This window comes from Cryptomeria japonica, chromosome 3, assembly GCF_030272615.1.
Source record: "Cryptomeria japonica chromosome 3, Sugi_1.0, whole genome shotgun sequence".
NCBI lineage: Eukaryota > Viridiplantae > Streptophyta > Pinopsida > Cupressales > Cupressaceae > Cryptomeria > Cryptomeria japonica.
Window position 1 is genome coordinate 420172565 of NC_081407.1, and position 22559 is coordinate 420195123.

Sequence of the window (22559 nt, forward strand, 5' to 3'; positions counted from 1 at the left end):
ACTCTTGCTGGAACTTTCATCAATTTGGGGTTTCTCCTAGGTAATTTCTGCCTTCAGTCATGTTATGCTTGTTTCCTTTCGTGTTTTCAGTTTTCCTATGTTTTTATATGCTCCGATTGATGTTCTAATGAACAAGTATGAAGAATATAACAATTTGCAGAGATCTGATTTTCACAGTCCTCAACATCTCGGATCAAACACCCTGATCCATCATCAAGAAGAGAGCAAGACAAGAGAAGAGAAGAAAAACTTTTCTCTATATAAGGATTGTTAGTGTGCTGGTGATTTAGAATCTGTAATTGAAGAACTTTTAGTGGAATAGCTGATTCAGTTTCTGGATCATCTATTAACTATTTCCTGTCAAGATCAACTCCTCACAGCCAGGAGGACCTCCCATTTTATGTAACCAGATCTTGTGCCCTTCAATAAAAAACAGTGACCAAGACCTCTGTCAACTTGTTCTTCAGTGTATGGCATGTCCCACCACTATAATTCCTCAGAGCATTCACTACAAGGCAGCTAAGGAGTTTTGAGAACAAAAAAACTCACAAGGAAAGACAACTGCTCCATCAAGCACAATATGCCAATCTTTTTAATCAACAAAATTCTTGAGACCCATTTTTTGTGGTATTCAACTATCTAAACTCGAACCTTGGGAAGACAAATCTTTAAGGATTATTCATGCATTTGTCAATTTATACAGGGCTCACAGGGTACTACAAAAAAATTGTGAGGAACTATGGGAGGATTGTAATGTCCCCACTTTGAAATGGAATTTAATAATAAATAAAAATAATAAAATTAAAATATTAAAAATTAAATTATAATATAAAGAATATAATTTATTATAATTAATTAAAATTTAATTAAGTTAATGAATGGTTAAAAGACATGGAAGGAAAAGTTGTGACTCCCTCAACAATAAGATATAAAAAGGAGAAGAGAACCTCATTTGGGAGGGGGATAACTTGGAAATCAGAAGTGCAGATCTGATTTAAATAAGAAGTGCAGGTCTGATTGTGAAAGGTTGTGTCCCTTTCAAAGGGCATAAATAATGAAGAGTTGCGCACTTTCAAAGGGTGTTAATGGTGAAAGGGTGTGTCTCTTGCCAAAGGGCATACATGATGAAGAGGTATGACCTCTCCCTCACATTGAGAAATATAAAGAAAAAGGAATCAAAGCATCTAGTAACATCACCATGGATCAGATCAGATCAGAACTGTTATTAAGTTACAGGCAGTAACATCCTTGTTCTTGGTGGTATGCATGGGATGTGTTTAATAAGTATGCTTAATATATGAAGCCCAATAATGTTCTTATGCAGAATTGATAGTAATATTAATATGGACTGCAATATGTATGACAGTCATACGTAATTTCATATATATATTCATAATACATAAGAAATATTTATACTTACAGTCTAAGAAGATGGGAATGAGATGTACCAAAGAGGGGCAGTCTAAATCCAAGCAATAGGTTAACTCCCAAGATAGGGTGGGGATCAACGACCCATAAGCCTTGAGGGTATAGACCCAAGATAAGTAAGGGCTTGGATCTGTAAACTTTGAGGGAACCTATTGTAGTTGGTCTCTAAGCACTTTGGTGACATACGTAAACCCTTCTCCCTTAAAACTGAAGTAGTAGCAAGTTTTGATATCTATATTAAGAACTATGAATAATGAAATTAATCATTTAATGAGGAAAATGGATAAACACTTGATAATAACTAATTGAAGAATATCAATCAATTTTAATATATTGAAATAGATCAGGTAGGGGGCATTACAAGGATTGCTGTTATTCTTATCACCTTTAATAAGAAAAATGTATTCATAATAGACTCATGGGAAGCTTCTTAAGAATTTCAGAAGTTGAAATAAGTAATGTGTGCTACTCCTGTACTAGCCACACCAGATTTCAGTTAATCTTAGCATGTAGGACTGATAGCTTTTGAAAGTCGCTAACTCAAACCAAAAAAATGCAATTAATACAACTTATGAATAGGAAATGATTGTTTTACATGCAATCAAGAAGTGGCAAGGTATTTGGTGGAGAATCACTTTAACATAAAAAATGGACCATAAGAGCGTAACATGATTTTTCAGACATTGACTCTCTACAAATAAACAAAAAAATTGTGGTTCGATAACAATTGGTTATGGCTTTGAGATGATCCTCTATTAGAAATTTAGAAGCAGGACGAAAATGTAGTGGATAAAGCACTTTCTATAACAGAGGAAGACAAACCTCTCCTTTGCACCATCTGCATTATGCAACACGATTGGGTTGAAGAAGCCAAAGAAGAATGAAAATAGGATACTGATAGCTAATAGCTAATTTAAAAGCTGACTCATAATTCAAATAACATGAATAAATTTCTTGGAGAGCACAGACATTTTGATAGAATGATCGGCTATTTCTTTGCGAGAATTTGGACATGAATAACAGCATATTATAAAAACCCCATGCATCCCCAATTGATGGTCACTCGTGATTCATTAAGACTTATCAAGCGGTCAAAAGGGATTTCTTTTGGGAAAGTCTTAAAGTAAAAGTCCAAAAGTCGTTTCATATGACAACAACACAAGGTAAAAACAATCAAAACCCTAACACTACTACAACCCTTGTTCATTGATATTAGTCGTTGCCCTTGAAAGCCTGAATATTATCATGATGTTTGTTGATTTGCAGCTTTGCTCACCAAATATGCAAACTTTTGTGGGTTGCTCATCCATTTAAAACTACTAAGGTAGAAAAGACATTTATGGAACTAAATGTCAAATGATAATTGTAAGCAACACAAAGCTAATATTAACCAGTAACTTTTGAATAGGGTTCTTTGAATCATTAACCACTCAGCATGCACATAGTTCCTTCTCTCATCCTCAATCAGATGAGCAGACAGAAGTAGTAAACAAATTCTTAGAGGGATATCATTGTTTCTCAATTGCCTTCAGCTGAATAGTGATATAATACTACCTTTCAAGCTTCTACAAAGATGACTCCATTTGATAATAAGTATACATCACCATCAATGACATCATACTTTTAGGGACATTCCATAGTGACAGCTGCTGAACCATGCTCGGCAACACTATCATATGCATGGAATCCTAAGAATTATCTACCCTTGGTACAAAACCTAATGAAACAACAAATAGGCAAGCATGGGACTAAGAGACATTTTGAATTATCAATTAAGCAATTGGGTCTTCCTGCCACTACAGCCCTACAAGAAGCAATCTCTCAGGCAGTGAAAAGGAAAAAGAGAAAATCAACACTCTATGGGCTCTATAAAGTGCTTCCATAAGACTGATTGTGTGTCTTACAAGTTGGAATCACCTCTTCTTTGAGGGTGTAATGTCCCCATTCGGGATTTACCTTAATTTGGCCCTGAGACAACACTTCCCATTTTAGGTTAGAGTTGTAATACATTTATAAATATAGTTTTATCAGATCGGAAGGCATTTCATTATACTATTTAACTTAAAATTCTAAGGATAGTTTGAAGGATAGAAATTATCTTAATTTGTCTACTTGAAATATATGCCTCAATGTTGTACATTGCTGCTGCTCAACTACCGTCAGGTTATAGTAATAATAGATTCCTTGCAATTTATGCTATAGTTCTCCCTTTCAACTTGATCTTCAAATGCTATGTAGTGACTATAAGTCTGCCACACGATTCTCTTCACAATAAAGTTCTTTATATCACCTTTGAAACTGCTATAAATCTGATCACAGTTCTGCTATAATATGATCACATGTTCTCTCTCAATAGTCTGCTATAAACTATTCGTAAGTCCTCTCTATTAGATCTGTTATAATCTTTCTATATATCTGCCTTTGTGTAGATCTGATATATGTTTAAGGACTAGGACGACTTTCTATATCTGTTGAGAGTTTGAAGGATAACTTTATCTGAATTGATTATCTGCAAACTCAGATCGGACTCTCTTAATATTCCTTCCCTTTTTCGTTTCTTCTTACTTCTTATTTCCAAGTTATAATCCTTTTTGAATTGAATGTTATTCTTCCTTTTATTTTATGATAGTTGTAGATGTTTGATCCTGCATATCTTCTCCTCCTGTGATCCCCCATCTGGGGGTGAATCGGATTGTCTTAATATATGATGGGGAAGGGTGTTTTAAACAGACATGAATTCTTAATTTATCCCTAATCGCACCTTTTCACATTTTAGCAAATTAGTTATATGCTTCATTAATATTTACTAAAGCCGCATCCTTTCTGATTGCTAATGATTGGAGGTTAATCAAATACTAATAATAATTATTTGTTATCCTCAAGATAGAGTTCGATGCTCATCCTGAGTGCAACATGGAAGGGAACTATCTCCGTGAAATTCCCGTAAGAAGGACCAGCTCCTTTTTGCAAGACCATACCCCTTAGTCTTAATTCAGATAACACAACACTAAAGTGTAACCATCCTTCACGATGCCTATGGGAAATACAGAATTTGATAGTGTCATCCTCAAATGTTTTCGGCATGTCTTCATGAATCTCTCAAATAGAAATTAATCTTTCATATTTGACTTTATGGGACCGCCGTAGCTTGTTTTTTCGCATTACTGGATTAACATATGTCGACTCTGCCTTGGTCAACACTCTTTGACCGCTCCTTATTATCCCTCATACCGGTCCATTCCTTAAGTCTGATTTGGTCAAAAGCTATCATAAGAACTTCTGTACCTCATTGTTATTATGTTGTGAATCTTACTGGTTGTATACAGATTGCTGTTCTTGTTATTAAGTATAATCGAATATTGGATACTAAATAGTATGTGAGTCTTAGGCATTACACCCCATCTTCCCTCTTTGCTACGTAGCTTTCCTTGTCTCTTTTATACATGTATTAGCAGTTAGTTGTTGCAAAGGCAGACAAATCTGATGCTGCCACTATGTGTTTGCCCCATTGCTTTGCAAATATAATTGGGGACCTTCCTCCTAAATAATTATTGAGTTTGTTTTTTTCTTCTATGTTTCACTTAGAGGCTTGTGTCTATGCTATGATATTTATAAATATACAGCTAGCTATTAGTATTATGTATAATTGCTAATCTGATTATTGGGTTAAGGATGGGGACATGACATCTGCCTTCCTGTTCTATGAGCATTGGCTCAATTTCATGGTTTTTGTAGCATCTGGTGATGGTTTGGTGTCCTATTGACTCCATGAATTGTGGCAATGATTTTTGTAGCATTCTGGGTTTTTCTCCGTCTATCCTCCTTAGTCCTTGGAGAAAATTGCTATTTATTGTAGTAAGTGCTCATTTTGGCACCAATCTTGCTAGGTTTTTCTAGGTTTTTTCTCCTCGGTCATTGGAGAACACTGCTATTTATAATTTTATAGTCAATGCTCATTTTTGCACCAGTTATCATCCTTCGACACCAGTTATGTTTTGGCGTGATCAATTTCCATTTCCAGTGTCTTGGTGAGTTTTCTATAATGTAGTTGATAATGTTTTAATATTTGTACTTAAAGTAATAAACTGACGTTTTATTATTCACTTTAGTGTTTAAATATTAAAAAGGTGGTTTTTGGTTCCCCAAGTTGGAAGCCTAAGAGATGTACAGGATTTTAGTGTATAAAAACTTTATGGAGGCTTTTTCGAGGGAAAATAAAATATTAAAATTTCAAAATGCCCTAATTCCCTCCAAACTCTATAAATTGGTGTTTTGGCTCTCATTTCATTCATTCAGGGTTTGCACACATACTGAGATGCAGCTGGAGTGAACAAAGAAGTTCTTCCAAGGGTTGAATGAGGACAGAAACTCTCATCAATATTCACTAGTTTCAATGGTGAAAGATCCATCCTAGCTGGTTTGGTGTTTTCACACAAGAAACATACTGATTTTCATGGAATTTGGTAATCCATGGTTTTGAAAATGATGAAGATTTTCACGGTATTTTGGTTTTAAGTTTTGGAGTTTGTGTTGTTGATTATTTGCAAAGGTTTTGTTGTGATTTGCAGAGGTCTCTATGCTGTTTTTTTTAGCTGGCCATACTTCTTCCCATGCTGCACATACCCTACAAAATGGATGTGTGAGCTAAAGTTTTGATCAGAATTTTGTATGTATCATGCTGGAGATGTTTTCAGACTTGTTGCATACTCCATTTTGCCATTTTGGTGATGTTCCACTGAGTTGGAGGTACTCTTACCTGTTGGTTATCTTTGCTGGGTGTTAGCAGAGTGTTGGAGGTTGGAATAAGGTGTTTGGGTAGCTGTTGCAGACTGTGTGAAGTTTAATCAGACCTGTCCATTGCTGCCTTTCATCTTTCAGCCTTCTGAGATCTTTGACCTGGGCATTCCATGAGCATTGAAGATAGTACGTGTAGCTTGGAGGGACTTGAAGGAGTAACTTGTTGATGGGAAACAGACCCAGCAACAAATGCCATACTTGCAGCCACCTGGAGTTTGTTGATTGCAGCAGTTAATTGACAGTATGTTAATTAATTACCCTTTCAATTAATTGGTTATCATGTTGATTGATGCCACTCTTGTTTGAACAGAAAGATGCTATCAAGTGTGTACCATTTTAAAATGTTTTCATGAACAGTGATGCCCTTGATATCGAAACTTAATAGCAGAAATTAATTTCAGAACATAGTGATATCAGATTTACCTTATTGTATGTTCATCGTATGTACATTGATGTTCCATTTTTGACAAGTAATGCAATGCAAACTATAACTTTCATTATGTCAACAAATAAACTTCTTGTGGAAAAGCAAGTTGTGGCTTGGTAAACATTTGCAAAAAAAACAAAAACAATCAGGGGGTGATATTACAAAGGGCGCATCTAGTCTCCAATGTTACTTGTTAAGAGAAAGCTTGTCAGTAATAGGAGTCCAGTGTAGATGGACCTTCCAAAGTTAAATGAGGAAGGCAAATTGATCATGGAGAAAGACGGAGTTTTGAAGGAACAAGTGAAGCATTTGCACAACAAGACAATCATATAATGTCCCTTAAAAAGAATACACCATTGAAGGATACCACATTGAAAGATGAATACTTTCTACAAGAGCACTTTCATTTGGAAAATATTGTGGCCAGTCTTCTTTAGAAGGTAGCCAGAGTCGGGTGCCATGTTATGACACTAACCCTTTGCATGTCCTTGTGTTTATTAGGTAATGATTGTGGCATGCATAATCATCAACCGAGTTATATATTCATTTAAAGATTTATAATTCCTATCTAATCATCCTCATTATGGGGTTTTGGGGATGCTATAACATAATATCAGCTACATATATGAGCTACGTAGTCTTTTGCCAAGCATCAAGTTTTTCTGGCCTTGGTCAAGTGGATTCTGGAGGACACCACTTCCACGGGGTTCTGCTTTCATTCAATACTTAAGCATTTGTCGCCTACATGAATCTATTAAAGAATATGACATCTGCACTCTTCATTTATTTCACTGCTGTGTTAAGATTTGTGCTGTCATTTCTGCTATGATCTGTTGTTGACAATGTGTGAATCTGTTATAAAAAAATTCAGAAAGCCCTATATTACAAATTGTTGTAAGAAAATTAACGCATTAGAAACAAAACAGCAATAGCAATGATTGTGAGATGCCAGTCTGAAGAGAATTATGCAACAAGTATTGAATTCCAAGATTAACCAAATCCCCAGAAAAATTTGCCAAAACCAAATAAACAACTAAGCATTTAACCCTTTTCATCAGCTCTTGTTCTGCATCTTGAGGCATCTGATACTCCATGAGAATGAACACATTAGATAAGCACATCTTATAGATTATATCGGATCTATCATGCTCTGTTGTTAATTTCATGAGGCTGCTGTGTCTAACTATTTTACACTCAATTTCTTACTAAATATTAGTGAGTTCATTCGACATAACGAAAAAAAGACACAGTAAAATCAGTGTCAGTTGTCTCTACATCATATAAATTTTCAAAGACAACCAAACCACAGGTCACTGGGGCAAATTTTCATAGCTGGCTTAATTTTTCAATACTAGTGCCAATAAGCTTTTCCTCAACTAATTGATCAATAATTGCTTCTGATGCAAAGCCATGTCATTGATGGATAATAATAATACAAAATTTTCTAGGATGAGAAATATATACATATATTGTTTATTTTTATAAGGGAATTCCAGCATCACTTTTAACTTTTAATACAATGAAAGATACTTCTTAGTCTGGAGGTATAGGCATTAGACAAGATGTCTCTCTTAAGCTAACCTTATGGATGATTGAGATTGCACAGCTTTAAATTGACTTCTCATATAATGAAAGGTTATCGACTTATGAAGAACAATTTAATTCTCATTAAATTTCCTTCTACTAGTATGTTTCCTCTACTTCAACGTTATATATTTCAAGATTTGTCAGTCTTGTTTTGGAGGGGTTTCATTAAAGTGTAACTCAACAAGACCAAAACAATTGTAATGCCCTTGGTAGACGAAAACCCAACAGTACTAAACCCCAGCGGAAATTCCTCTGTCATGTTGGTGGACATGTACCCAAACCAGATGATAGGGCAGCCATGTGTCCACAAGGGGGTTCACCTTTTGGTGCTCTAAAGGGACGAAAACCTCACCCTGGTGGGCATCATTCACTAACAGTCTAGGCTTTTGGCGTAGTGGTTGCCTTGCTTGGTATCAAAGCCAAGGACTCAAAGTCAAGACCTATAGAGCATGGTAGGCTTGTAATGCCCCTCCTAGATAAAAACCCAACAAAACCCTAGCAAACGTTCCTCTATCATGTACTTGAACTAGATTGTGGGGCAACCACATGTCCACGAGGGGATTCACCTCCTTGTTATCTCATGGGAAGAAAACCTCACTCTTAACACTAGTGGGCACCATTCACTAACAGGCACCATTCACTAATAGTAGTTGCCTTGCTCTAAAATATGCCTTTTTTAATTAAGACAATATTTAATATTATTTAATTGCGCCCAACAATCTCTAATATTATGGGCAATTTAATAATATTATTATAATTAAAAGAAAAGGTATTTTAAAATAGTATTATTAAAATAAAAGTATTTTTAAATCCTTTAAATAAAATCAAAAATCAAAAATTAATAAAAATTTAGGACCTAAGAGCCCAATTTGAAAAGGTATATCAAGGTGGTGCATATCTTCATTTGAACATCATTCAACCTATTCTTTTGCATCCAATTTTCAGAGTTCGGTTGTTTGTTCAATCTAGGGCATTAAAGGACAAAAACCTTTGGTTTGTCCAAGGTTTGAGAGGACAAAAGCCCTCTTGAATTCCACATTTGGGAATCAAGAACAAATACTCTAGTTTCCAATCTTGGGTGATTCCATCTAGGAATCGTGGAAATCGCGGTTATGCTGACTTGTGGAGGATTTGAAGATATTTTCAGTTTTGCTACAGTGACGCTACAGTGTTTTTTGCAAGCAAAAATGATTATTTCGTTGCCTTATCATATTTGAAGGTTTCTAAATTGGTTTACAGTATTTTAGAGAATTATTGTGCATCAAAAAGTGCTGAATCTAAATTGTTTATGACATTTCCAGTCAACCCTAGATGAGCACCACCTTTGAAGTAAGAAAATCGGACATTTTGAGCATTAAAACAGTCTCACAGCCACTGTTTGCTCTACTTCAGTCATCTTTTATCAACAATCAGCAATTTGAAGTAAAGTACCAACCTTGCAAGGAGAACACTCGTGATTTTTGACATATTGGAGATGTTTCCAGGGCAGCTCTCAATTTTATTAGAATTTTTATTGAAATCTCTTCCCAACCTTGAGAGGAAGTAGCATCATGAAGGGTTTGCATACAATTTCAGTCACAATGTACCTTCCTAACAGCTGCTGTACAACTTTCCAGACATAATGCAATGCCATACAATTGTACCAAGACATGCAGCAGCTTGTAAGTGCAAAAAGTTAAATTAAATAATCAACATTTTGGCAATAATTTTCTTTTTTTCAAAATTAAAATAAGTGCCCGGTAAACTTTTTAACGTGACTGGTGACGCTGGCACAACACGCCCTCCATTCCCACATGAAATGAGAGCTATGAACCAGTGAGATCACAAACAGAGGACCTCATCCCCAATTATCAAAGCTCGGGCTCAAACCCATGAGCACCATGGATCAGCGAAGGTACAAGCCTGCGATCACAATGGCCCAGCGAGGGTTTGAACCTTGGTGACCACAACAACAACAACAACACTTAACCAACACACTATGGGAAGAACCCCAGCAATAAAAAATAATTATTTTAGAGGGTTTCAAGTTATTTACTGTCCTAGGGTTTGTTCTAATTTTTCTAAATCAGTTAGGGTTTATTTCATAAACAAGAAATTTGCATTTTCAAAGTTATTTTGGTTAGCATATTTCATTTTCAATTAATAATTCAGAAATAAAAAAATCAGGATTTGCCATTACAATATTTAAGGGACATTATAGAGGTATCAAAGCTGGAATCCTACCAGCCTGTTTTGCATGTTAAAGAGATGAAGACTTTTCAAGAATCCACATTATAAATGTTATGGGAATTGCATAAATATCAAAAGGATTTAGTTGCATATCCAAAGGATTTAATTGCATGGATAAAACATTCAGAGAGAATAGCTAAGATAATAATCGGGAAGCAAAAGGAACAATCAAATTCAGAGTCACAACATATCAAGGACCAAGAACTATAGAAACAAAAAAAGGCAGGTTGAAAGTAAAGGTACTTAGTAGGAGGGGATGTTTTATTGGTTTCTAACAATGGCAGATGTCAGCAAAAGATCGGTGTAGTGGAGGTGGGAATGTTTCCACTTGTTAGAGGCAAAGAGCTCAAGCTGAAGGAAGATGCACCAAACCATGCACCATCTTTTAAATTTCAACATGACAAGTCATTGATTGTTTTACAAAAGAGCATTGAGGATGAACTTTTGGTTCGCAGCCAAAGGTATAAAAATGTTCCAATTTATTGCTCCCTATGTCTATTAAAGTTATTTTGTAATATTTCTATAATGGTCATTCAATTAGTTAATTTAGGATCTTTCCTTTTCATAGTTATTTATCATTTAGAATGTTTCTCTTCGGTCTTTTGTTTCTGTTTTAGAAACTTTGCTTGCAATTGCTTATCTAAGGAGCCTTCGTCTCCTTTGTTAATAACAACAATCAATTATTATTTCAATGTCATCACAAGATTCTTTCCATCATGGAAGCATGCCAAAAAAGGTGATAAAGTAAGAGATACAACTTGAAGCATAGGGCATGTGGACTTTTCGTTTCGAGCTCCAAATTATTTTTATCCAATTGCTTATCTAAGGAGCCTTCGTCTCCTTTGTTAATAACAACAATCAATTATTATTTCAATGTCATCACAAGATTCTTTACATCATGGAAAGCATGCCAAAAAAGGTGATAAAGTAAGAGATACAACTTGAAGCATAGGGCATGTGGACTTTTCGTTTCGAGCTCCAAATTGTTTTTATCCAACTAATTCCTTGGGGGTCAAAGAGGATAGAAGCATTGGTGCTGCTATTGAGTTCTCACCTATTGCATTTGGATTGAAAGGAAGTTTATGAAGAATCAGATACGATTTTTTGTGCATTCTAACCACTTTATGAAGGATCAACAACATTCATGGTTCATAGATCACTCGTGGGAGCCAAGTAACACAATTGAATACAAGATCATGGGGTGATGGCAAAAAGGAGATGGTCATTACTGGTTGTTTGATGCTAGATGATGGTAAGCAAAATAGGTGTCATTTTGATGTTCAATATGTTGTGACTAAGGGTGGTCTGGTATTTTGGGTATCAAGCTACAAGCAAGTTGGAGGATTCATTAAGGATGAGACACTGCAAATTCCTAGCATCATGAAGGCAAGGAGATTGGTCATCCTTTTGGATGAGCAAGAGATATGCAAAGACTTAAACGGTCTTGGAAGGATCAGCAAAACATGGAGCTCATATGGGTGCATTTTATGGGAGAGTTCAAAATGGAGTGGGAATCCACGACAAAAGAGATATAACTTCAAGGTATCAAAGATGGAGATCCAAGAGTTGCAATGGTTATGAGGATGGAAGACCATTGAGTGGCAATCACGTATTTTTGCAAAGGTGAGATGCCTGATCAATATGGTGTTTGGTCTAATTTGGATATGTTCAACATCATACTCCTAAGAAGGCCACCAAAAGGAATAATTGTAAGATGGAACTTTCTTGTTGAGAATCACCAACTTGACATAATGATGATGAGTATTGGTTGCAATAGATATGAGCTAAAGGCCATTTTGAGTATGGTTCCAAATTTTAGATCTATTGTCTTCAATATTTCCAGCATTTTGTATTAAAATAATATTATATGTATTGTATAATGGTCATCTTAATTGCCGTCTTAGTTGTCATCTTAAGTTATTTTTAGAGTCTTAGATTGAAATAGCTAGTCGCTATTTTTAGCTTCTGTTTTAGCTTCAGTTAACTAATTGTTACTTTTAAGAAACATCGTCTTGTAATCTCTATTTAAGAAGCCTTCGTCTCCTCTGTTTAATATTGAAATTGAATTATCTGAACATTTTGTACACTTTCCTTGCGGCCAAAGAAGAGTTTCCAGTCACATGCTAGGGGAGTTTCCAACCCATTATTATTGTTGAGGTGTTTGTAGCTAACACAAGGTGGCTTCAAGCTATTACATTTCTAATTCTGAGCAAAAGAATGCAACGTTACAGCAAAGGTATGGAGAATATCTTTTGGTTTAATGTTGTGTACAAGGTATCACATGTTGAGATCACACAGTGAAAAGATCCCAGCATTTTTACTGCTTTTGGGGGAGAAAGTTGGGGTGATGTATGACTGTTACAGCTACCTTCTAGTTCACATAGAGTCTAATCCAAACCATTTTTCAAGTGGTAAAAGCTTGGGACATCGTGGTTAGAGTCTTTGGAGTCCAAAGTAAACATATAACACTAGTTTAGAAGAGATGAACATATCTGTTGGCATGCAATGGTCACACTTCTTTGAAAAGTACATTACAAACTTGAAATTCAAGATGGATGAGAAGGAGGTGATACTCAACGGCATATTGAATGGAGTCCCAAGCATGGCTCAAGTGAAAAGAAGAAAGGTGAGTGTTCAAGGAACCCAAGCCACTCAATGCATCGAGATCATCAAAAATCCACTCCAAGGTAAGATACTTTGTTATTATAATGTTTAGTTTGTTTTAAATGTGTTCATTGTGGAACATTGAAGATGACCACTCAATGAGATATTGGCAAAACAAGATCTTTTGGGCAAAAAACCAACTTAACATGGCTTGCTGGATTTTGGTGGCAAGAACTATGACCCATGGATCACTATGAGTGTTGTTTCCCATTCTAGAACTGCTGTTGCCCACATTTCCAGCTTCCAACACATTCCATTGGCAGCCATAAAGAAGTTTTTAATCACAAGGAGGATGCAAGTCCCTTCCCTGGTGAGAAGTCTGCAGCTGATATAAGATGGTTTCCAGCCACTACTATTCTAATTTTGAGTAAGAAAATGAACTGCTACAGCCATGGAACCCCTTGGGGTAACATGGAAAGGAATTGTGGAGACCAAGGTGACCATTATAACAGCAATATAGAAGAGGTGAGTATAGTTGTTGACACGAATTGGTTACATGTATTTCGAAAGTCCATATTAGAAAGGGATTCAAGATGAAGGGAATGTTTTGTCAAGGCAACTATCTTGCTAAGGCAGTCATGAGCATCACATGGAGACCTCAAGGAGAAATTTACATAAAAATCAAAGTGGTGCAGCCAAAGCATAGTGAGGTGGCATCAAACTTGGAAGGTTGTGCAAAGATTCAACCCCAAGGAAAGAGAAGAACAATTGTTGATGATTTCCTACTACCCAAGGAAGGGGGAACATACCAAAGACAGATATGAACCAAACTATCATCATTAATGCCATTGTTATCACCATTATCAGACACTGTATTATAAGTTACACTCAATACAAGTGGATATGCAAGTGTTCTCAGTCATGGGAAGGGGTGTTTTACAGTTTGTGACTCTACTAACAAAGAATTTACAATCTTTACAGGGATGTTTTCAGACTCTACATAGCTCAATTTTTTTTCTTTTTGCAAATAAGTTTTAGCATTGCAACCGCTATATTATTGTCATATTGCTGGTCTTGCTAATCCCAAATCATGAGCTGCTCTTATAAGTCATGAACAGCTGCAAGTGTGCACATTTTATAGAGGTTTTATCACTAGCCAATGTTGGTAGTGTTGTGAGGTATTCACACATCGCCCCATTGCAAATGGGGACCCCATTTTTTCCTACTTTCTAGGGTAGTGTTAGAATCCTTAGCTATTAGCCTTTGCATTGAAGAGGTATAGATGGTCAAGAAGCCAGGAGTCAGGTGGATAGCCTTGTGTGAGGTGTGAAATGAAGAGTTATGAGATGAGTAAGTGGTTGTCAGCTCGATTGGTCAAGGTCTACGGTAGTAAAATGCTAGAAAGGAGAGGTCAAGTGATATCAACTTGAGCATAGCAGGTAAGGAAGGTCAGTTGCAGGTTGAAAGCGCAAAATTTGACTAAGTACATGAAGATTTCCTTTGCTCCCTCTCAGGGGCAGATACGTCTTCGAGTGCTCTTCCCTTGGAGCGAATTTACCTCAAGACCTTTGAATGAACATGATTCAATGTATTTGAATTGTCAGAATGGATAAAGATGAGCAAGACTTAAATTGAAGGCTACTTCAAGTGCTCTTTGATAGGAGCGATATTTCCTTTAAGGCCTTCCATGACGTAAATTTGACATGCTTTCATGAATGAGTGTTTGAAAAACCTAAGGTTTGAGTCGATGAAGCAATGAAAATGATTGAGAGCGAGTTTAGTTTTGATTTGAAATTCACTTCAAGTGCATGTAAATTGGAGCGAACTTCAAGTGCATGGATCATGGAGCAAACTTCACTTCGGGTGCTTCTAATTGAGAGAGAATTTGCCTCATTTGCCCAAGATAAGATGCTAAATTGTTTATAGATCATTCCCTTCAGCTGATTTGATGTCTCCATATGCTTAGAAAAGAATAATTCTGAGTTAAGAAGATGAAAGGCAAGAATTGAGAGTAACTTCAAGTGCATGTGATTTGGAGCGAACTTCAGGTGCATAGGTTTTGGAGCGAACCTCATGTGCACACCTTTTGGAGCGAACTTCATGTGCATCCACTCTAGAGCGAACTTCAAGTGCATGAACTTTGGAGCGAACTTCAAGTGCGTCCCAATTGAAGCGAATTTTACTTCATGTGCTCCACTCTCAAAGCGAAATTCCTCTAGAGGCCTTCCCTAAGGTTAGTTTGTCATGTTTTCATCAATAAATGGTTGAAAGACTCAATGTTAGAAGTTTAGAACCCATACAATGAAGGGAAATGAGTGAAAGCAAGTTCAATGACAAGTTTGAAGATCACTTCAAGTGCTCCTCTTTTGGAGCGAATTTCACTTCAAGTGCTCCTTCTTTGGAGCGAATTTACCCCTAAAGCCTTGATTGAGTGTGATTTAGTGCATCTGAATTGTCATTAGTGAGCGAGACTTCGTTTTGGAAAACAACTTCAAGTGCTCCTTCTTTGGAGCGACTTCAACTTCAAGTGCCCCTTCATGAGAGCGGATTTTCTCTAAATGCTCTTATCAAACCTGCAAATCACATAAAATCAAAAATCATATCAAATTAAGAGATTATAGAGGCTATATGTCATGCATGTTTGATGCTCATTTGTTTGTTTTGCAGGAGATGAAGAAAGAAATCAAGGGGATCGGGATGGAGGGGGATCAAAACAAGTGTTCTAAGGAAGAAATTTTAATGTCAAGGTCAAGAAGATGTCCTCAAGAGGAAAACTTCATCAGCAAATACAAACAAAAACATCAAGGATGGTGATTGCAAAGCAAAAGGAGGAAGATTGTAAGATCTACAGCACCATGCAAAAGGGGAAAACTTCATTTACAAGCACGAGAATGCCCAAGAGGAATCTCAACTCTCACCGCACCGTGGAGACATGAAGAGATCAAAGGAGTGCAAAGGAGAAATCATACAATCATCCCAAGGCAAGCAGGTGAGGATGGAAGAATGACTCAGCTACATCAATGCTTCCCATCATCATCATATTGAGCAAGGGAATAATGTTGAGTATCAAGAGATATCTCTCAACATCCCTTCATGATGATGAATCAAGTCTATAAAACCAAGTAGAGGTGGCATCCTAGTCACTACCTCCACCAATCAAGGAGTTCCACATCAACATGTCTTGATTCAATGAACTTGACTCGTTCATGATGGCACAAACTCCAATGCACCCACCCCCGTTAGCCATTGGTCAAATATTCCAAAGAGGACATGTGTCCAAGCATTGTAATTATTTCATTGGCCAGAATAGAGTTTGTTGTAACAAACCCTAATTAGGGTTTCATTGTAAAATCTCGGCCATTGATCTCAAATTGATCTAAGCCATTGAATTGTATTGAGAGCATTATAAAAGGCTCAAGTTCTTCATTCGTAAAGGTTAATAGATAGTAATAGAAGAAAAGAATAGTTAGTAAGAGTGAATACTGAATAGTGAATAGCAATTAGAATAGAAGTTAGATTAGGAGAAGGCAAAGATTGTTGCCAAAACCTTGTTGTAAAGAGCATATGATTTCATTGAAGTTATGGTGAATTGATGTGTTATTTCAACAAGTCACATGGTCTCTACTTCTCAATTCTTTTGCTTTCATGTTGATTAGATTGAATGGAAGAATTTGTTGAATACATTTATATGGAATCCGTTTAGTCCATACCGCTAGCCTCTTGCTGATTGCAAGTGTGCCTTGTGTGGTCAACTGGAATGATATGAGCTTAACTTCGAATTGTTATAAATCCATTGTTTATGCATTAACTTGAATGGTGATCAATGTTTGATGATAAGGATTTGAATATCTTTTAATCTATCCCTTAGAAGATTGTACTGAGCTTGTGTCAAATTGTTCGAGTTGATGGTGAGACCTCGCTCAGTAGGATTCCATTGAATCATTCACTCATTTTCTTGCATTCTTAAGATTAGAATAGGCTTCTTAAACCCTTTCCTTTTGTCCTTTTTTCAACTCAAGCTAGTTTAGCATAAAAAAAGGCATCACAAGATTGCAACATCAAATGATCAAGTTCCAGCGATTCAAGCATTCAACAATTCAATGTAAGTCCCTTTGTGATCCCAGCATAATCACATCAAACGATTGAGCCAATCCACAAGTCAAGACTGACATACAAGAACCTTGAAGTTATCTCAAGTGATCCTTAAGCTAATCTTCAGCATTTGAGTAACTTTGTTCAATAGAGGATAAGATACTTTTGGGTATTTTATTCTGTGTTCGCATGTGCATGAATAACACATCAACAGGTAGGAGGTTTCAGCTGAAGGGAACAAATATTTCAACAATCATAGATCTCATTTGAAAGAGATTCCAGGTGATTTGTGACTGTTGTAACTTGTTTCCAACCCATACACAGTCTGATTTGCACTATATTTTGAGAGGTACGACTTACCATCTCATTATAAGGGTCTATAGGAACTCGAGGTTTTAGTAATCTAAATTCTTCATTACATAGGAGGAGCCAAGTGGGGTGATACAAACATAGACATGAGTACATGTGGCAACCCTTGTTTTGGTGGAAGTTTGTAGATATTTTCATGCACCATCAAATAAAAGAAGAACGTCTTAAGAGCAGGTTATTTTTCAAAGAGATGATAAAATTAAATGAGTTTGTATAAGTATCATGTGAATGTTGGAGATAGTAGGGCTCACAGTGTTCTTTGGCAAGAATTATCTCATAAACATTACAGTTTGATTCATGACAATGGCATGGAGACACTCAAATATCTGGTTTCGCATTGACCCCATAGTGTTATTTGACAAGAGATGCTTCATCTAACAAGTACAAGATCTAAACTCTAGGCATTACAACAAGATTCATCATTTAGGTTTGCAATTGCTTGTGGGCAAGCAATTCTAAGAAGAGCAGATGGTCATGTCCCCTTTTGAATTAAGATAATCAATAATATTATATAAGTTGGGCCCAGTAATCCTAATTTTATGGGCAACTTAATAATATTATAATAATTAAAATAAAAGATGTTTTTATACACTAGTATTTAAATAAAAATATTTTTAAATATTTAAAATATAAAAAATAAATAAAATAATATAAAAATTGATAGTATTTTTAAATACTTGGATGGAAATTTAGGACCCAAGAGCCCAATTTGGAAAGGTATATCAAGGTGGTGCATATCTTCATTTGGACATTATTCAAGTAATTCTTTTGCATCCAATTTCAGATTTGAGCAATTTGTTCAATTAGGGCATCCAAAGATAGAAACCCTTGATTTGTTCAAGATTTGACAGGACGGAAACCCTCTTAAATTCCACAATTGGGAATCAAGGACAAAAACTCTTGTTTCCAACCTTGGGTGATTTCATCCAATAATCACGATTATGCTGATTTGTGGAGGGTTTGAAGATATTTTCAATTTGCTAAAATGGAGCTACAGTGTTTTTTGCAAGCAAGAATCATTATTTTGTTGCCTTATCATATTTGAGAGTTTCTGATTGGTTTACGAGATTTTGGAGAGTTTATGACATTTCCAATCAAACCTAGGTGAGTGCCACCTTTGAAGTAAGAAAATTAGACATTTTGAGTGTTAAAAACTTAAAACGGCCACATCAGCCACTGTTTGTGCTCTTTCAGTCATCTTTTATCAGCAATCAGCAATTTGAAGTAAAATGCCAACCTTGCAAGGAGAAATCTCGTGATTTATGACATAATGCAGATGTTTCCAAGGCAGATCTGAATTTTCAATTTTATTAGCATTTTTGTTGAGATTTCTAACCAGCAATTCCATTTGCAGGCATAAAGTAATATTAATTATCATTTGTGAGAGGAATTAGCATCAAGATTGGTCTGCATATCAATTTCAGTCACATTGTACCTTCCTAATAACAGTAGTACAACTTTTCAGACTTCTAATGCGGTGCCATACAACTGAATCAGGCCATGCAGCAGCTTGTAAGTGCAAAAGGTTCAATTAAATATTGTTTTAGAGGTTGTTAAATTTTATCAGCATTTTGACAATAAAAATATATTATTTCTGGAGGGTTTCATGTTATTTTCTGCCCTAGGGTTTGTTCTGATTTTTCAACAGCAGTTAAGGTTTATTTCCTAAACCAGAAACTTGTGAGAGGAATTAGCATCAAGATGGGTCTGCATATCAATTTCAATCACATTGTACCTTCCTCAACAGTAGTACAACTTTCAGACTTCTAATGCAGTGCCATACAACTGTACCAGGCCATGCAGCAGCTTGTAAGTGCAAAAGGTTCAATTAAATATTGTTTTAGAGGTTGTTAAATTTTATCAACATTTTAACAATAAATTTTTTATTTTTTATTTTTTTTTGATAGGTAATAGGCCGTAACCGCAATATTTTTATTGAATTGTAAGAGTTACACCTCGGTTCAGTGTGGGCACTGGTAGGAAAGAACCGAGGTAACAAAACCTCCAGTCTAGCCCAAGGAATTTCTTCCTAGCAGATGAGTTTAACAATAAATATATATTACTTTTGGAGGGTTTCAAGTTATTTTCTGCCCTAGGGGTTGTCCTGATTTTTCAACAGCAGTTAAAGTTTATTTAATAAACCAGAAATTTAAATTTTCAGAATTAAATATTGGTTGGCACATTCCGTTTTCAATTGAATATTAAGAAATAAAAACCAGGGTTTGCCATTACAATATTATGGGGACATTATAACAACTATTTAAAACAAAAACAAGAAAGGGAAATTTGAGGAATGATAGCTAACCTGCTCAACCTTGCATATGTTGATAGCATGTAGCAATATGATACAATACTTGGCCCCAATCCCCTTTCTTTTATTTCCATGAATAGAGTTCTACCTTCTTCAACCATGTCTGCTATGCAATAAACATTTAATATTGCCTCATAGGTCTGTTGGTTCAATTCGCAGTCCGATTGCTGCATATATTCAAATAGCTCTATTGCATCATCAAAGTTGCCAACCCTTGCAGAAGATACAATCAATGCATTATATGACTCAACAGAGCCGTCCATGCCTGCCTCATCCATTATGTCAAAGAAATAATAGCATTCTTCATCAAGCCCTCCTCTAGCATACATCTCTATAATAGAGTTGTATGTATCTTCGTTTGGCTCACTTCCAACCTCATTCATGGTATTAAATGCAACAATAGCATCCTGATGTCAAACTTCGCTGTTAGACAATCTACCACAACAAAAACTGTAATTGCATGAAAGGTGCTTCGAGTAATATTGAAATTGCAGAAAAATGCAATTTGTATCATCTATGTACAAATGAAGCAAGCCCACAGCTCGAGGGAAAAAAAGCACTGAAAAATCAATAGCAGTGAAAATTACCTCATAAAGTGCTGCATTTCCATAAGCATCAATAAAGCTGTTGAAAACTTCCACACTGGGTACTATTCCCCTAGTTTGCATGCGTTGCAGTATTTGCTTTGCATCTTCGTGTAGGCCACCCTTTGCACAGGCAAGCATTATCCCGTTGTAGGTTTCCATCACAGGTTCTACATTCTCTCGCACCATGTCATGGAAAAGTGAAATGACCTCCTGGTAATAGCCTCCTTTTCCAAAAACATCAATGAGGGTATTGTAAGTAACAACATCAGGATCAGTACTACTTGCCTTCATTGAAAGAAAAAGCTCTCTTACATCATCATATTGCCCACTTTTCCCATAGCAACTCAATAAGGTACTATATGTTGAAGCATTTGGGGTGCACCCTGCATTTTGCATTTGCCTAAAAACACCCACAGCTTTCTTGACAATACCAGACTTTGCATAGGCCTCCAACAGTAGATTATATGCAGTAACATCTGGAAAATTGCCCGCCAACTCCAACTCTCTTAAAAGTTCCGGGACTCTGTCAAGTAAACCTGCCTGCCCGAACGTTTCGACCACATAAGTATAAGTAAATTCATTTGGAACAATGCCAGCCTCATTCATCGTCCTAAACACCATCTCAGCCTCATTGGATAAGCCCCGGCTGGCACAAGCACCTAGCAAAGTATTGTAAGTAATAATATCCGGTTGAATACCTTCATGCCTCATTTGTGCAAATAGACCCAACAAACCTTCCCAATCGTACCCACCTTTGGCACAGGCATTTATGATAGTATTGTATGTGATAAGATTGGGAGTTATCCTCTCCCTTTTCATCCTGGCAAGCAGATGAAGCGAGGTCTCATACTGCCCATTCCGACCATAAGCATTTATCAATGCTGTGAAGGAATAAACATCCCAACCCACACCCTGCTCAGGCATTTCCTCAAAAATCTCAGAGCATTTATCAAGCAGCCCCTCTCTGCCCATAATCCCAATCACAATTGTATAGATATGTTCATTGGGTTTGCACCACAGTTGCCTCTGCATATACTTGAACAGCCTGAGAGTCCTCTGCCAGTCCCCTCTCTGCGCAAATTCTCTGAAAATTACAGAGAAGTCATTCAATAAGAGCTTCTTCTTGTAAGGCTCCAAGCATTTGGCTACACTGCCACGAGGGGGCAAGCTGCTAATCTTATTTATTACAGTCTCCACGTCGTAGCTATATTTTCCTGCCTCTACAATAGGCGAGGGGTTTCCCATAACCAATTGTCTTTCCTTCACTTTTGCCACATGTAATTCCCCTAAACCTCTTCTACTGGGTTTTAATGAGCTAAAATAATGAAGAGAATTTCCCTCCTTGACAATCCTACATACACATGGGGGTTTTGACAGCTTACCTGAGGTAAAGACATTAGAATGCCTTTTCTTCCATTTGGGCGCCGCCCTGGATTGTTCAGGCTGTCTCAGATGAAGATTTGCACACACTGGCTGGGGATCCAACCTCACAATATAGTACGCCATTCCTATGTTACTATTTTGAGCCTTCTGTTAACCAGCTGTAATCATTTTAAATCTTCTCTGCCTCAAATTCAATAATTCCTACAACGCATGCCAAATACCAGTCGATAAGCAGGTTGCTGTTGTAAACAAAATCTCTGTTGAAAATGCGCCGCCTTACGGCATTGCCATATCTATAAGTGAGAATTCGCTCACGTAAATATGGTGCTGAAAGAAACACGTAAATTTCATCAGAAATATAATGTTTTTCACTACATGTTATCCATACGTTCAATCTCGAACTCCCACACTACCCAACATTTTGTTCAGTATGGATGAAGGAAACATGACGTTCCTCAGTGCCACAATTGATTCTAATCCACAATTTAGGTAGTTTGTAGGGAATAAATGACTGGTTTATTTTTTAAAATTCAAATAAAATAATTAAAATAAAAGCATAAATCTCTCTATATTTATATATTTTAGGGGAAAGGATTTAGTAGCTGTCCATTTATCAACAAGGGCTTTTGTACACCTAACTTTCCAATTATTATTCTTACAAATAATTAAAAGTCTATCCAATTTTTTAATATTTCAATAGTTTTCTATTTATTAATGTGTAGTTAAAAATTGAATATTTAATTAG

At 36.3% G+C, this 22559-nt stretch overlaps 1 protein-coding gene across 2 annotated transcripts in view; it reads right to left on the reverse strand.

Annotated features, from left to right (window-relative positions):
* LOC131070452 (pentatricopeptide repeat-containing protein At1g74850, chloroplastic) overlaps positions 1-22289 on the reverse strand; it is a 52831-nt gene extending 30542 nt beyond the window's left edge. For both annotated transcript variants that reach the window (XR_009112328.2, XM_058006007.2), the window contains exons 1-2: positions 20432-22289; positions 19839-20251 (exon numbers count right to left, since the gene is read on the reverse strand). Coding sequence is in view for 1 of the 2 variants with exons in the window: in XM_058006007.2 (XP_057861990.1) it covers positions 19839-20251; positions 20432-21937 (1919 nt within the window). In the remaining variant the exon portion in view is untranslated. The remainder of the gene's footprint in view (positions 1-19838; positions 20252-20431) is intronic.
* Between the last annotated feature and the right edge of the window lie 270 nt (positions 22290-22559).